This window comes from Papaver somniferum, chromosome 9, assembly GCF_003573695.1.
Source record: "Papaver somniferum cultivar HN1 chromosome 9, ASM357369v1, whole genome shotgun sequence".
In the NCBI taxonomy this organism is placed as follows: Eukaryota; Viridiplantae; Streptophyta; class Magnoliopsida; order Ranunculales; family Papaveraceae; genus Papaver; species Papaver somniferum.
Genome location: NC_039366.1, coordinates 173,379,482 through 173,397,535, shown reverse-complemented (window position 1 = coordinate 173,397,535; position 18,054 = coordinate 173,379,482). Strand labels below are relative to the sequence as shown.

Below are 18,054 nucleotides of genomic sequence, written 5' to 3'. Positions count from 1 at the left end.
GATGGGAGGAGCTAACCTTGTATGGTAGAAGTACGCCTCCTTGAAGGGGCAACCAGGGGGAGATAAGGGCGGCACCCTCCATTAGGGAGCTGATAAGTGTCTTAAGACGCAAATGTCATGAGGCTTTTATTCGCAAGGATAATTAAGGCTTGTCATATTTGTGCAACATCCTGAAGAGGCAATAATACAAAAGAAAAAGATAAGATGAGATCAATGGGTTTTCGCATGAAAGTGCGAAGACGTCCTGCGATTTCATCGCAAGACGGCAATGTCATGGGGCTTTATTTTCGCAAGAATATTTAGGCCTGTCATATTGTCGCAACATTCCTGAAGAGGCCATAATACAAAAGAAAAAGTTAAGACAAGATCAATGGGTTTTTGTATGAAAGTGCAAGGACGTCCTGCGATTTTGTCGCAATGACAAGAGATGGCATAATAAGACCTTTAATTAGGAAGGCAAAATAAGACCATATAATAAAACAAACTAATTATAAGCATTATAACAGATTATTTTTGCAAGAAAGATAATGAGAGGCAAGTATGGGAATCGATATACAAGAAGCATTATCTTTCTTATCAACAAAATATTAAAAGAAAAGTTGACTCCAAAGTCGATTGAAAATGTAGCTCTCAAAAGTGATAAAAATAAGACAGCTCAAGAAAACAAAGCTAAAAGAAGCTCAAGCTTCAATATCAATATCAGTAGCAGGAGATGACAGAATTCTTCGCCAACATTCTCGCAAGCTTCTCCTTCATTTCGGCTTTGATCTTCGTCATGACTAGCATTTTGATTATCGCCAGCACTTGATTAGCATCTTGAGTATCGCCAGCAAACTTCGGAGAAATTTCTTTCTCATTCTGATTAACACCAGCAGATACTTCTTTAGAAGGAACTTCTTCTTCATCTTCCAGGAAATTATCCTCTGCACCGCTTTAATCATAATCACTATCAGCAGGACGAGGAACTTCATCATCATCTACTTCTAAAGGATCAATTGATGTGAGGAAGAGAGTTGGACAATAAATGTCATTTACAAGGACTTCAGCCCGGAGATGAACTTGGCGAAGAAGTGCTCTTTGATGATTCCTATCTTGAATATCCTTAAAATAAGCAAGATAATCAAGTCTTCTTTCTGCCGTCGCGAGAACCAGTAAGGTAGAGACAAGTAATGCATTTCTTTGCGAATTTTAGCATATTTAGCCTCCAATCAGAAATAGAAGAATGAAGATTCTTCTCAGACTCTGCGAAAAATAGAATACAAAATTTTATTAAGATAAGGAATTCAGAGAGATATGACAAAGGAAAGATAATTAAGGCAGTCAAACTATTATGACTACCTTCCTTTTGCGAAATAAGTGTTGAATCAAGGATAGACAACTATTCTCCCAATGATCCATTGCGTCATCAAATTTATCTCCAACTAAACCTTTAAGTCGAGACTGAAGATTTTTCTCTTTAGAAACAAGGAAGGCATTTTTCTTCGCAAGAGAAGAATAAGATTCTTCTAATTTGGAATATTGTTCTTTAAGCTGATTTGCCTTCACACTTAAAGCTATTCTACCTTGAATGAGTGTATCTCTTTCAGCGATAGATGATTCTGTTACTTCTTTAAGTTCATTTCTTAAAGAGCGAAGAGATTTTCTTGGTCAGCACATACTTTTTGGAGAATATTAAGTTGTTGCGAAGATATCGCCATCTTGTTTAAATAAACTCGCTTCTCTTGAGATAAGGTTTTATTCTCATCTGATAAAGTTTCCATCCCTAAATTAGCTTTGGTTAAAGAATAAGAAAGACGAGATACTTCATTACTTAATAGATCTTGTTTTGAACTAATTGGGTATTTTCATTGGTAAGTTATTTATTTGATCAAGAGAATATGAATAGAGTTATCTAATTGGTTATATTGATCCATTAAGACTTCTTTATCAACACGGGCTTCTTCAACAGCAGATTCAAATTGATATCTCTCCATTACTCGTTTCTGATTTAATGCTTAACATGCGAAAGAGGGATTTAAAGGATAATTAAACATGGGAAGGATAAAACCATCGAAAAGGCAAATTAAAGACATAGATGAGGAAATCATACCTCTTAATTCATCATTCTTCTTGCGAAGATTGTCACGATCCAGCAAAACATTCTGAAGTTTCTGATTTTCAAGACGAAGAGCATTACATTCTTTTTCTAAAGTGTCTGCGAAGCAGCTTTGTCAGAACCCAAATGCTTGCTCAGAATTTCGCAAACATTAGACTTGATGGGATCAGTAGAAGACTTCTTGCCATCATCAGAATCTCAGATAAAACCTTGAAAGCAATATTATCCCTTCCACGGTCTCTTTCGACAAAGGAGGAGACTTAGGTAGAGAAGTAGAGAGATAGAAGGTTGAGAAACATTCTCAATGGGAAGAGAAGAGGCATTCGCAGAAGGACCACAAGGGGAATTTCATCATAGAAAGATCAACTGGAGAAATGAAATCAGAGGCAGCATTTTCGCGAGTTGGAGATAAAGGTTTATCTTGCGAATATATCGCAGAGATTTGGAAGAAATGAAGTCAGAGCAGCGTCTTCATGAATTGGAGATAAAGGTTTATCTTGCGAAGATGTCGCAGGAGATTTGGAAGAAATGAGTAGTGGAAGGGAACAGTAGTTGGAACAGCCTTGAGGTGGCGAGATTTCTTGTGAGGTTATGAAGATCTTTATCACCCTGCGAATTACAATCTAGATAAGAAACAGAGGCAACAATATTGTTATTAGAAAAAGATAGTGTTTCTTACTACCTTCTCATTCGCAGACTTTTTTTTATGTGCGACAACTTTATGCTGTGATTTGGGATTGTTAGGTTCTGAACTGTAAATTTAGTGTTGGAGCCGCTTTTGCTGAAATAACAAGAGTATGGGAATCACAAACAACATCACATAAGGCAATAAACAAGATCAATTTCAAATATATCAATTTCAGCAAAATTATAAGGAAGAAAAAGAAGACTAACCTTGATGAATCCATGAAAATGATAGCAGGGAATTATCTGAAGAAGATCACGAACTATGAAGATCTATTTGAAGATGAAGAAGAATTAAAAAGATTGAAGAAGAAAAAAAAAGTTGCAACGATGGATTTGCAGAAGAACGATGAAGTTGCAGAGAGAATAAAAAGAAAGAAGAAAGGATGAAAAGAAATATATATAGAGGGAATTTTTCCTCGAGAAAAAAACGTGGTTAATACGGAAAGATTTAAGCGGTTAAAAAGTAACGGTTACAAAAGACGTGTCGAGAAATAAATGGAAGAAAGAATACGTGTGATAAATGCAGAATATGAGAAAATAAGCGGTTGCGGCATTTCTCACATCATTCTCTACTTTGCAGAGAAGATATGAGAAGAGGCAAGATGTAGGATCAGAATCTCGCAACATTATGTCTCAGCGAAGTTACAATGGTATTGCACAAAGCGTAGAACAATTTCAGAAACGATCAGCAAGGATCATGAGAAAGTGTGATAGTCTGCGAAAATTTGAAAGCTTGCGAGGTAAACATTTGTAAGGTTGCGAGAATGTCGCAAACCATATCCGAAAATAAATGACAGATTAGTTGTCATCCACTATGTATTTCCCTTATAAATAGTCATTCGAGTAGTAAAGGAGGGAGAGATCTTTTTTGAGTGAGAGATAAGTAATTAGGAGAGAGAAAGTTGAGAGCAGATATCATTCTTGATTTCTTTATTTTCCTTGTAAGAATATTCAGAAATTAATCAATAAAATTAAGAGTGTAAACCTAAAAATAGGCTTATCAACGATAAAATCATACGAGGGGTGTATTGTAGGATTTCCTGCAACTACAGGGATAAGGGTGGATCTGTAGAAGGGAAGCTGAGAAGTGTGTGAGATCAACGACGATTGAAGTATTGTGGATGTGTTGGAAACTTCTGCAAGTTTAGTGAACTGTTGAGTTCAGATAAGTTCTGATAAATTGAGTTCTATTGTGTTTAGTTCTTGTTATTGAATCGTGGATTGATGAACTTATTTAAATTGCAGAAACAGTAAACACATTGATCTCCATTAAGTGTGACGGTTGCATAGGAATGAAAGAGTGGAAAAGTGAGAAATTGTGGTAAACCGGTTCCACGTGCGTTGGAGAATTGGTTGTCCATCCACTACTTTGCTAACTCCTTCAACTAGTTGCACGAATTACTCACATTTCTCATCTTGGGTGTACACACGTGTCGTAGACCGGCAGACCAAAACCCTAATGAATATCCCTCTATGTGAAATGATTGATGTCTCATCAATGTGGAGTATGCAAGGAAAGCGTGTATTTAATTGGTCAATTGTTGACTTGACTAGACCATGATTCTTAGCCTTGATGAGTCTAGCATAATGGATGAATATGATATGCTATGAACTCATGGATTGAGCATGTTGTCTGCTAGAACAGAATAATGCACGAACGTTGATTATTGATGAATTGTGATATATCATTTTACCAGTTTAGGTAATAATGATGTTCAGATAATTTGGATCGACGCGCGTCTGATGAGATTGCTCGATCATGGACCTATTTTGATATATCGAGCATTTGACAGGAAATCATATGTTGTTGAGTTATGAGTTATCTAGAACGTTCATTCCTGATATACTATGTCATGAAGTATCAAATGACAAAGGATTAAAATATTAGACGGTCAAACGTCCAATTGGATGGACGTCCAATGAAATATTGAATGATCAGCCAAGTAGTTGGCCATCCAATGATGGTGTTTGGTCGAGCAATTAAAAATGTTGGAAACATGACCAAACATTAAAAATATTAATTGCTGGATCAATATAAAAAATTTCGACATTTATCGAATTATTGAAAATTGGAAACCCTCATTTTGGAGAACCCTGGATCTTGAAGATGGACAGTTGTCCAATGTGGGTCAAGAAATATCGATCAACCAATGGGCATGAGAGCCGGCCATTGGTGGTGAATGGACGTCCGAACGTGCGGAGGAATGTCCATGAATGAGGATTCGAGAATTATGAAAGATATGAATTATTATTAAAATAATAATGGAGAGACGTGGGACCGTCCAACCATGATGGCCAAGGGACCGGCCAGGTATGGTCATGGTGGTGCAGGGCCACCATGTCCCTCGTGCGTCCATTCCTGAAAATCCTAGGTATTTTGTTGGTAGTTTGAGAAATATTTTCGATTTTCAGAAGAGTTTGATCTTGACTGAAACTCTCAATTTTACATGAATGAGAAAGTAGGACTTTGCTCGTACGTCCAATATTTTAGAATATTAAAATATTATTATTTTAATATTATTGGTAAAAGAAAAACCTAATAGTCGTGGGACTAGGGGTTTTTGGAGAGTTGAAAAATATTTCGAGAAATATGGAGAATTTGGAGTTTGCATGAATGAGGAAGTTTTATGAGATGAGGGAAATAATTGTAATAATAAAATAAGGAATTCGAAAGGCGTGACTGGACGGTGGGCCTGGTCCCTGACGCTTCTTCCCTCTTCCCTATTTTTATCATTACTTTATCAACCTTCCTTAGCTTTTCATATTTCCTTGTCGTCCATATTATTGGGTGCTCGTTCGCGTATTTGGGTGTTCGTTCGTGCATTATAACTAAGTACACTCGCACCATTTTCTCGGGACTTACTTGGCGGTGGCCCATATGCCCGAAAAGTAAATATCTATTACTAATCCATGGATTTTAGCTGGGAAAAGCCGTGAATTGAAGCAATGCGATATTATGATGAAAATAGAATATTTTCTAGGAATTAAATTGATGAATGTTGCACTAGAATTAATTAATTGATGGCTGCTTCTGAATGTTTATTTTGCATAGTCAGGGAACATTTGCGACATCCTGAAGACGTTATTGCTATATACTAGTGGTCAATCCATCTTGAAATCGTCCCATCATTCTTGATTCTATACAGAAGTGAATACTGAAATTGTTCAGTATTGATGAAATATGCAAAATATCGAAAGGTCAGTTGAGAGTCTTTAATAATTGTTTATTGATGCATGCTCTGAGAAGCTATACACTCAGTCAGAGATTATCGTGGCATGAGCTTTCATGCTTAAATTCTGAAATATGAATTTCACATACTCGTCTGATTGCTGGATCATAAATATGCAAAATTATGATTTTACGATTTTAGCCTTCGTTAAAAATCCAGCATCAGCAACAAGCATTTTAACAGAAGTTATAAAATCAGGCATGCCTTCATAAGTAACTTGATTTCCTACATTAAGATCACAGTCCCATTTAGCCATTGCATCGGCCGTGAAATTAACCTCTCGAAAAAACATGCCCATACCTGGCAGAATCATATCTAGCACAAGTATCTAACCACCTGTTCATCAAATTCCATGGAATATTATTACTTTAAAGAGAATGAACTGCATTATTCGAATCAGAGCGTATTATAATACTCTTTTGTCCCCATTTAACAGCCCAATCCAAGCCAAAATTAATAGCCAATATCTCAGCTATATGGTTCGTAGTAATGCCTAGCCCAATACTCACCGCTCCAAGCACCCTACATCTATCATCTCTGGCTACAAAACCAGCACCATCCACTCCCGGATTTCCTGATGTTTCACCATCACACAACAAACCAGCACTTCACCTGAATTGAGCACTCCAAGAACATTCAATTGGGACGACGGTCTTAACTTTTCTAAACTCAACTCAAAAATATTGCATAATTCGCACTTCCTCCCTACAATCTTGCATATAAGTTTTAATTCTCCTCAAGTTATCGTGATTTTTTTGATGAGCTCTAGTCTTCAGTTTGGACAGGTTGGACTTTGCACCTTCATAGATAACTTTATTTCTCATATTCCACAGATAAGCTTAATAGCCAATATTCTAACCAGCCATAGATCTTTAACCATACGCCTCTTCCCTTTTGAAACTTTATAACGTTCAACCAGATTATATTTGGGTTGTAACCTGAAGACTTCATCAATCCAAGTCCATATTTGTTTTGAAAAAGTACAATCCCACAGAATATGGAGAACATGAGAAGTGAATCCTCTCAAGAATTGCATAAGAAACACTTATTAGCTATAGAAAGCCAAACCTGGATTGAACTTTGTCAAGAGTAGCACAACAATTCTCGTGTAAAAGATTTCAATTATGTGCCGCTAGTGAGGGATGAATAAACCTCCTCCAAATTAATGAAGCTCCAGGCATTAAATCATACCTTTTTCGAATAAAATTCCTAGTCGAATTCACCGAAAATATACCCTTTTGATCCACCATCCAGGAGCGTGTATCATTTCCTCCAACTGGATTAGGGAGATCAGCAATTTGGATACCAGCATTTTCCATGATTAAACCCACAGAAGTTGGTATGTTCCAATTGTTATTACTAATAATATTACAAATACGGGAAGGAAAATGCATCCTAGCAGAGTTAGGAATTCCCAAAATATTCGCAATACTTTTATCTGAACATCAATGGTCAGAAAACAACGAGGTAGCTCTGCCATCTTCAACCAGACCCTTGATGTTATTATCCACGGCTTCATGAATCCAACGTATATCAGACATGATAGAAAAAGTGATCTTGTCCACTAAGTCTCCATTCACCTTCATGAATTTAGCATGTAAGTACCGCGCCTAAATCTTGTATGAATGTCTAATGCTCCACCACAACTTCATAATCATTGCTTTGTTTACTACAACCATCCTGGAAAGACCAAGACCCCCTTATATATATGGACAACAAAGCTTATCATATTTAATCACAAAGCTACGACTAACCTTGTGGTCTCCTGTCCATACAGAATTCCTAATGATCGTCTCACATTCACGAACAATACACAATGGCCACTTGTACAAAGCCATATTGTAAATGTAGTAACTAGAGATTACTGATTTAACAAGAACAACCCTTTCCAGAAAAGATGCCTAGCTTTCCAACCTGCCAAAGTATCGCGCAACTTTTCAACTACATTACGAACATGAGCATACCTCACAGAACCTTGTATCATCTGAACTCCTAAATGCCGATCAGGAAAACTAGCAATTTCAGTTCATGTTGTTGCAGCAATAGCCTCCCTTTAATCAACAGTTCCACCACCAAAGTAAATCTTTCTCTTAGCCTTATTGACTGCTTGACCTGATGATTTTTCATATATATCTAAAAGGCGTAATAAACTCAACAAGATACCTTCGTTTCCCTTACAAAAAAAAATCAAGATATCGTCAGCAAAGAATAAATGAGTTGGGTGCAACACCTTTCTTTTTGACCATGTGAGACATGCTGCCTCTCCTGAAAAGTTGCTGAAAACTTCTACTTTGAACATCTTCGATCAAAACAAAAATTAAAGGAGATAGCGGATTTCCTTGTCGTAGTCCTCTATCTATTTTAAAGAAACCTTCTGAGCTACCTTTAAAAAGTATCGAAATCCTAGCATATCTCTGCTACACCAATCTTTCGGGAAGCGATAACTTCTGAAAACATAAAGGATAAAATTCCAACTCACTGTGTCAAAAGCTTGAGTAATATCAAGCTAAATCCCTACATTACCATGAGTTCTTTTAACAGCTAAATCATTAACTAATTCTGAAGCAAGAGCAATGTTTTCATGGATGTTCCTTCCGTTCATAAAAGCTACCGGCTCCTCAGACACAAATTTATCAAGTACAGTCCTAAGCCTTGTCGCCAGAATCTTCGTAAAGATTTTAAAAAAGAAATCGCTGAATCGAATCGGTTTAAATTGCTTTGGACAATCAACATCCTTCACTTTGGGAAATAGAATGATCAAACTTGAATTCACTCCATACAAAATATTTTTGTTGCGCCAACAATAGAAGGGCTCTGACAAGATCTTATTTAATAACATTCCAACAATGTCTATAAAAACATCCAGAAAAGACATCCGGTCCCAGAGCATTATCCGCATTTAAATCAAAAACAACTTGTTTGATTTCCTCCGCCGTAGGTTAAGCATCCATGGCTGTACTATCTTCTTCTTAAATGGAAGGATGCTCAACGTTAAATAGTTGTTTACCAATTTTAGAGTTGTCCCCATTAAACTTAGCTTCAAAATGATTCACCACCATATTTTTGAGCAGGACCCGAACGAAAATAACATCGTCTGCCTCATCGACAAGCTCTGAAATAGTTTTGCTACTTTTCACTAAAATCTAACACCACCACTATCATAATAGGTTTAAATGACCATATTGGGATGAAAAGTAGTGCATCCAACCCATTTAACAACTCCACGATCGATAAAGATGTTAGGATCGACGGGTACAACCATTTCTTAGGTTTTTTTTTAGAAAAATAAGAATTCGGGTATTTGTTTTACAGTAATACATTTCACTATTTCCCCAATAGAAACTAGCACAAGTGGGCTCTATCCTCCCGCTGGTAAGGTAGATATATAATTTATAAGATTCCGTTAAGCTATTCATTCAAGTATTTGTACAGCCTAGTTATTGTGTTGTTGTCAATATCAACGCAATAGAAGTGCGACTTAAACACCTGCATATAACATCCATCCATTTATATATCGAAATATGTCCCACTCAGGTGTATATTAATAGACAAGACATATAATTCTTAATGTTTTAAAATTCCATGTTCTTCTGTAAATAAGTGCTTGCTTAAAGTTTGAAATTTCTGTCTAGTTCAACAAGAAATTCAAATACATCTACTAAAATAATGGTATAGTACCATCAATAATAATTACTTGACTATATCTGACCTTTTTTGGGTCCTAAATTCTCTGCTGTTTAGCTATCAGCCTATTACTCGTAGCCATAGATAGGCCGTGAGTGTGTAATCCCAAAATTTTGGCACATATTTAGCAAATTGATACTTACTTTAATAATTAACTTAACATATTAATTGGTCAAACTTCATTGAAGGATTTAATATCGCTTGGGTGGTTCCAGCTCTTCTATGGCTCATCAATTTCAGTATTGGAAGCTTCATAATTTACGAGGCAGGAAGAAGGAAATTTGGTGGAAAGTAATATATGCATTTTTTTGGCATTTGTGGAAAGAAAAAAACTCTGGGAATCATGGATGAAGAGTTATGGATGTGGAAGAATTTTGCTTAGTTATTAGACAAACATTAATTCTTTGGCTTTCTGAGACTTTGGTATTTAAAGATATACATGTGAATGCTATTCTGTTTAATTGGAACACTGTCTTGAACATGTATTGTGTGTTTAGAAGTGTTCTTGGGTTGTATATTGTAATTATATTTTTTTCTTAATATAACCTTCTTTTTCAAAAAAAAAAAACTTAACATTAATGAGCTCAGGGTTAAAAGGTTGGATCCAGAAGATCCTCTTCGAGTATGTTGATAAATAGGACTTTTATTTTCTTTCGACTATAGGAATGGTCTTCTTGGCATTGAATTCTACCAGCCTTTTTGACTTAAAATCGTCTAAATTGTGGTAGTCTAGGAATAGGTTTTGGACGAGACATTCATTTTTATTTTATTTTTGACAATCAACATATTTTAATTCATCCAAATCAAAACAATGATTACATGTTCGCTTACAAAAATGACAAAAATATCAAAATAAAAGATAATCAAGACCCTAATACAAATAAGGACATCAATTACAAGTAGATCGCGAAGAAAAAGAGCAATAAACTGCAAAGATATCAAATTTCTTCTTATGTATAAGGGAGAGATGATGGTATATCCGGAAATGATTTCCGACCATTTAATCATATTGTAGTCTTCTTCGAAAAGCGATGCTCCTAAAACAAAGGAGACATTCAAATTAAGATTGCTTAGAAATTACAATGATTATGCTTGAAAATTTAACGGAAAATGGGTCATTTGACCAAATATTTTTAAAACATGGTTCTAATGGACGAGTACAAATTAGTATGGGTGAAATGGACACCAAAAAAATAGCAAGAATGAAACTGGATTCATCCTGTCTTAAACTTTAAAAAGAGCGAGGATGAAACTGGATGCATCCTGATGTAAATTAAAAATAAGAAAAAATATTTGAAAATAGGTAGGATGAAACTGTTTACATCCTGGCTATTTTTACATTCTCGTCCATTGGAACAATATCAAATTTTACATGTCTTTTTCACCCATAAATAACTGTTATTGGATTAATTGACCAATTTTGTGAAAATTTAATCAAATAAGGGAAAATTTGATTAGGTGGAGTTGGGACCGAATTAATTGGTAATACTAGAAACTAGAAATAGGTCTCAATGAGTCGATACCGAAGGTCGTGTCTGACCAAGGGAAGAAAAAAAATCATGAAAAATGTATTTCGTGGAATCAGTTGTTAGGGAAGGCAAAGAAAGATCTTTCATGAAATTATCAAATGAGCCAACAATTCTATGTAATCGAATTTGTTATTAAAAAAAAGAAAACATGCTATTTCGACAGAAGAATGGCTAATTCCATAAAATTAGAATCCTATTATCGGGGCTCGAAAAGGTTTGGCTTTTTGGGGGCTATATGGGGTCATGAAGTAGTGATAGTGAACACCCCCTATCCAAATATTTACATAATGACTAATATGACCCCATATGATTTGAGATAATAAACTTGATTAATATCACAAATCATGATTAGCTAATTAATCAACACTAATTTATTTCTTTAAGTTAAGTGTTGAAGATGAAAATCAAAACAAAAAAAATCTGAGGGAAGAAGAAGAAGAAGAAGAAGAGAGAAAAAAATTAGGGAAAAAATGAAAATGAGTGATTCAAGCAAAACTTTTGATGTAGGTGAACCGTCATTTTCAAAATACGATAACATATTAATACCCATCAACAATGATCAGTTCTTTGCTGATTTTTCAGAAAATCATGAATTTTTTTCTCAAACTCAAAATAACCCTTATGAACCTTACTATGATTTCGAAGGACCAACCCAAGAAGAAGAAGAAATCGAAGAACCAAATACTCAAGATTACCAGGTATACCTCTATTCTAACTCCTATTTCAGTTTTTAAACTCAGAGTTGTAAGAAGTTTCGATTTTTTCCTTCCGAAAATCCTAGGTTTCCAGCCGCCAGGTCCAATACCGGCTTGGAAACCATGAATCCTAGCTGTTATTCTGTTTACGGCTCACTATTGATGAACTCCCAGCCGTTATCAAAATGTTACGGATGGAACGATGAATACTCCTGGCCGTAACTGAAAAATTACGACCAGGTTTTTTCTACGTGCATGGGAAACATTTAATACTGTCGGCGGAGGTTAGGTTTCCTGGCCGAAAATATTAAATGTTATTTAATGTTGTCGGCGCCGGTTGGGTTACCCAGCCGTAACTTGTTTTACGGCTCGTTTTTTAGGCCGTAAGCTGACTCATCCGGTTACAGGCCAATTTACGGCCCAGTAATTCTTGGACGTAAATCATTTGCGGCCCGGAATATCATTTTTGACCCAGCCGTGTAGGTTATTACGGCTGAATATTTTCTTTTCGACCCAGCCATTTCTGTGTTTTGAAAAAATATTTTTTGACATATGTCATTCCATTATAGATTGTACCCTACATTCCGGTGGAAGACCAATAAGTGGTTATGGAATATCAAGAGGTGGTTATTGAAGAGCAAGAGGTGGTTATCGAAGATCAACCCCCACCTGTGCAAGTTTCCGAGGATACAAGTGCTCACTGTGCAAACAACTATGAGCGGAAACATAAGGAAGATGCAAAGAAGTGGGCTCGATCACAAGGTTTGAAAAAGATGTGCATCATAGTCCAGAATAAACAAGTTACAGACACCACCTTTCAAATGGTTTGCGAGTGTAGTGGAAAGTATGAGATCCATTGGAAAAAGGGTAGTGAGTATCAACGAAAAACCACAAGGAAGAAGGGACGTTATAATACGAAGAATTGCAGATGCCCTTTTAAGCTTCAATTTAAATATAACGATGATGAGAAAGTGTGTTTTATGGTGAAAGTCGTCTCGGGTTATCATAATCATCCTATTCCGGAGAGTTTGATCAACCATCCTTATTCGGCAAGGCTCAACCCCTTAGAAAAGGATTTAGTACACGTGTTGAGTAAAAGACGCGCAAGACCTATTGATATTCTTAGTGGCGTGAAGGTGTTAAACCCCCAAAACTCATCCTCATTGGCAACTATATATAAAGAAAGAGAAAAAATTAGAAAAAAGACATGGCAAGAGGGAGTGCTTATGCAACAATTATTATTTTTGTTTGAGGAGGCAAAGTACTCTACCGCCTATGATACGAATGAAGAAAAGGAAGTGGAATATCTTTTCATCGCAAATCCGGAATGTGTACAATTGGCAAGATGCTTTCATCAAATTCTCTTTATGGATTTCACGTATAAAACTAACAAGTACAACATGTCGATATTGAACTTTGTTGGGCAAACATCTACCAAGTCGACATTTACCGTTGCGTTTTGTTTCTTGAAAGATGAGACGAAGGAAAGTTATATGTGGGCATTGCAAAAGGTGAAGTTATTGTATCAAAAAGGTTATACTCCACATGTGTTGATTACGGATAAGGAGCAAGCATTGATGTGGGACATAGTACGTGTTTTCCCCTACGCGCGTCATCATTTTTGCACGTTTCATCTACGGAACAATGTGCAAACTAATTGCAAGAGGGTTATATGGCCAGAAAACAAGACCGATATGGAGAGGATTAAAAATCTACCGTTGGAGAAACAACAAGAAGAGAAAGATAAGTTTGATATCAATGACAAAATAGTTGATTGGGAACAACTAGTATGGTCGCTCACGGAACCATTATATTTCCTAAGGGAGCGTGTTCTAATGGAGAAATGGTCAACCTACCCGGATGTTATAACATATTTGAAGAACGAGTTATTGGATCCCCACAAAGAAAAGTTTGTTAGTGCATGGGTGAAGCGTTATACACATTATGACAATCAATCCACAAGCACGGTGGAGTCGGCTCACTATCGGTTCAAGAGTAAGTTAAATGGATGTGATGGTGGATTCGTTGTTGTTTTTGAAGCTATGGTCGAGTATTTCAAGCGCGATCTCGATAGAATTAAAGAGGATTTTGAAAAGAGCCGATCTAGAAAGCTTGTCGACTACCGGGATATCCCTTGGCTCCGGGGAATAAGTTTATATGTTTCTCAATGGGCAATCCTAAAAATTATAACGGAAGTGGAGTGATGAGTGCCAAATATTGTATATATCTATCCCTTTTTGTTGGCATTTAACTCATCTTTTGTGCATTAATTCTACATTTTATCCCATATTCTGTATTTTCATTGTTTTCAAGAATAAATATTTTTCTTACTTAATTTTGCATTTTTAGGTAATAAATAAAGTCTGGATGAATTGCGGAGCGGAAAAGAGTTGAAGAGTGGTGAAAAGCCAGAAGAAATTACGCAAGGAAGCCGCAAAGAATGGAGCGCACGTCCAAAAAGCTAGGAATGGGCTCAAGAAGGAAGAATTGTTCTTAAAGAAGATATGGGCTTGGCATACCCAAGGCCCAAAACCCTTACCCAAACCCATTTTCTATAACCAAAACCGCATCCATCTTCAGCCGTCGGATTGGATCCATCTCATCATCCGATGGTCGCTCCTTCATCGCGCATCAAAATCTGAAGCTCCTGCAAAACACCATAGTGCCTAAATTCCAAGCCTTCAGATTAGATTGTAGTTGAATCCAACGATCGCTTCTTTGCCTGCGCATCAAACCCAGATACTTCCGCTTAACACTTCAACACCTAACTCCATCTGGCGCCGTTAATTTCGTTGTATATCTGCATCCAACGGTCGCTGCCAGCATCTTCACTTTTATCCGTTAGATCAATCTTCATCTCCACACCCCACGGCTCAGAGTCGCAGATCATCAAACTCGATACGCCCGCTTAACACCATAGTACCAGAAACATATAACCCAAACAAACTACCCCTTCTTCTTTCTTCCATCGAGCTCTCCTTCACCACCATACCCTGTTTGCAGAACCACCACCACCTACTCTGCCGTACCAGTTCCATCGCCACCTCCTTCTCCATCAACAACTCCCCACAACAACCACAATCCATCATATCCCTCAATACCCCCATCACCTATTAATCTATTTCAACAACTCCACCATCCTCATCACTGTTAGGGTTGGATTTGGTGAATTAGGTTGATAGATGAAGCAATTGGCGTGTGGGAATGGAGCAGGTGAACAAGGAAAATAATGGGTCGACGATTGAAGTGTCAAATCACATGTTTGGTGAGTAAAATTCGAAACCCTAATTTCAACTGTCCAAATTAGGTTTTTGGGGATTTTTATAGAAAACCCTAATTTCTGTTAGGGAAAGCCTGGAGACGAATAGAGAGAAACATGGGTTCAAATTGTACTATCAAATTAGGTAGAATCAAATACCTAATTTCTGTGTTGTTTGATTTTGGGATTTGGGTGAAGAACCCTAATTTTGTATTTTGGGGAAATGGGGTCTGTGGGTATAAATAGCCTTGTGGGTGTTGTTGTAAAACTTTATGCTGGAATAGCCAGTGTCCAGAACTTAGTTCTGTTAATGTTCAATTTCAGTTTCAAATCAATTTTAGTTAATTTTCAATTTCTGTTTCATTTCATGTTTAATTCCATGTTCATTTAGTTTATGTTCTTATAATTTCTGTTTGTTTCTAATCTCAATTTAGTTTTGTGTTTAATGTTAGTTCACTGTGATGTTTAGTTTCTTCAATTTTCCTAGTGCATGTTCCTGTTGATGTTTGTGTTCCATGTAATGTTAATGTACCTGTCATGTGATACATGTTTTGTGGAATGTTAGGCTAGAAGCCTTAGAGCATTGTGTTGATTGAGCATTGGGGAGAAACTAGTGCTCACTAGTGACTGTGAGCAAACTAGTTCTCTTCCCACTCTAGTTGTATGCCTAGGCTCTCTTGTCTTGTCAACTGTTTAGGTTTAGTTTTGTGTTTAATCATGTTTTGTTCACTGATTAGTGGTAGAAGTTTAGCTTTGAGGCACTGTATTGATTGAGCAGTGGGGAGAAACTAGTGCTCACTAGTGACTGTGAGCAAACTAGTTCTCTTCCCACTCTAGTAGTTTGCCTAGGCTCTCTTGTTTTGTCACCACTGTTAGCTTCTCATCTTCACTGCCCTTGGCTTAGGCCTTGGTATGTAACTGTTTCCAGTCACTGTCATCACCTAGTAGTTTCTTTGATGTTTTAGTTTACTTGTTCATTGTCTCACATTTTGTCACTTTCATTGTCACCTTAACTTTTACTTTGTTCCACTCTGTTTTGCTTTTGTTTTCTGTTTAGTCTCATTGTTTAGTTTCACTTCCATTCTATTTAGTTTCATTGATCTGTTTACTTTTGTTCTGTTTAGTTCATTTTGTTCATAATTACTGTTTACTTTTGATTCTGTTCACTGTCCAAATTCAATTCTATTTTCTGTCACAAAAGCCCACTGTAAATTCTTAAGGTTATTACCTGTCTGTAGAGGTCACTTCTTTTCTTCTTGACCAAAAACTCTCTAAGCCCACTGTCCATTGTTTGTACAAACTGAAGCCCAGTTCAATCCAAAGATCAAGCCCAGTTCAATTCACATCAGAAACCAACTGAACCCAAGTTCAGCCCATCAAAACCACTGAAAGCCCAACTCATTCCAAGGGTATTCATAACCCATTAGCACTCAAAAGCCCATTGATTATTCATAGCCCAATAACAAATTAGAGCCCAAAATAGCTAGAGAACTCCAAAACACACCCAGTCTCTGTGGATCGACCCGTACTTGCACGAGCTACAACTGACGACCGTGCACTTGCGGTATTACTGTAGGCCCGCGTTTTCATTGCGCTCATATTTTCACACTCCTTCGGGCCCACCAAGTTTTTGGCGCCGCTGCCGGGGAATGGTGCTTTGTTTCTCTAGTAGTTTTATTAGCTATTTTTGCATTTCACTGCATAGCGTTTGCATCTGCATCTGCTTCACTTCATTTGCTGTTGGACCTGCTGTTCTGAACCAGTTTTTCCTCTGCTGGGACGCCACCAAGGAAAAGAACCAAAGCCCAACTGGGTTTTTGCAACAATATCAGAGCAGCTGGGCTGTGCTTAAAAGGTAACCCATTTAAGAGAACCCGAATTGTGGGCTTCCAATTTTTAATTGTGGGATTGTAATATTAAAGCCAATTTTTGGGCTTTTTATTTTTTGTTGGGTTTGTAATTAATTTCTGTGGGCTTGTTTGTTTAATTTGTGGGCTTGTATTTAATTTTTGTGAGCTTGTTTAATTTGGACTTGTATTTTGTATTCTGGGTTTTTAAACCCAGCTGAGCTTGTAACCGATCACGCTAGTTGAACTCGTTAGTGGGCCGAGTACCCAAATTCTAGGCCGAGATTTTGGACTCAGTTCCACAAAAAGTTTTCAACCAAGCGGAGCCAAAGCAGACACAAAACAAACAGTGGGCTTGCTCCCATTCAAAAACCAAATTTTATTTTCTTTTTCTAAAAAAAAAAAAAAAAAAAACCAAAATTTTCTTTTGCTCCCATTCAAAAACCAAATTTTATTTTCTTTGTTAAAAAAAAAAAAAAAAAAAAAAAGAAAAAAAATTCTTTTGCTCCCAATTTCAAAAAAAAAACCAAAAATTTCTCCCATAAAAACCAAAGTTTTCCAAATGTTTCCCTAAAAAACCAAAATTTTTCTTTTTTCCCGCCAAAACCAAATGTCTCCCGACAAAACCAAATTTTTTCCAAAAAGTCCAATCCCATTAAAAACCAAAATTTGCTTGTAGATAATGTGTTAGTTAAATTTCCTTTTGTATATATTTTGTGCTCATCCATTGTGACTCCGAATATGTTGGAGTTTTGCCTTGAATAACGGAGTTTTAATCGAGCTTTCGCCGTACAATCGGGTATTCTCTCTCCTTTTACTCTACTCAGCATGTTCCTCTTCATATATTGTTTTTTAATTCTTTCCATATTTTGAAACATTGAGGACAATGTTTAGTTTAGGTTTGGGGGTATAGAGTAGATACTTTGATAATATCCATAATTGAAAACAAGAACTCCTTCTTTTTGAAAAAATCGAAAAAATTCAAAAAAAAAAAATTAAAAAATGAAAAATCATAAAAATGGAGCTCA

The 18,054-nt window shown here is 36.5% G+C and overlaps 1 protein-coding gene across 1 annotated transcript; it reads left to right on the top strand.

The window, feature by feature from the left end:
- Positions 1–12,741: 12,741 nt before the first annotated feature.
- LOC113312885 (PKS-NRPS hybrid synthetase CHGG_01239-like) lies at positions 12,742–14,124 on the top strand. Its single transcript, XM_026561617.1, has one exon. The coding sequence runs from the start codon at positions 12,742–12,744 to the stop codon at positions 14,122–14,124; it is 1,383 nt and encodes a 460-aa protein (XP_026417402.1).
- Positions 14,125–18,054: the final 3,930 nt, after the last annotated feature.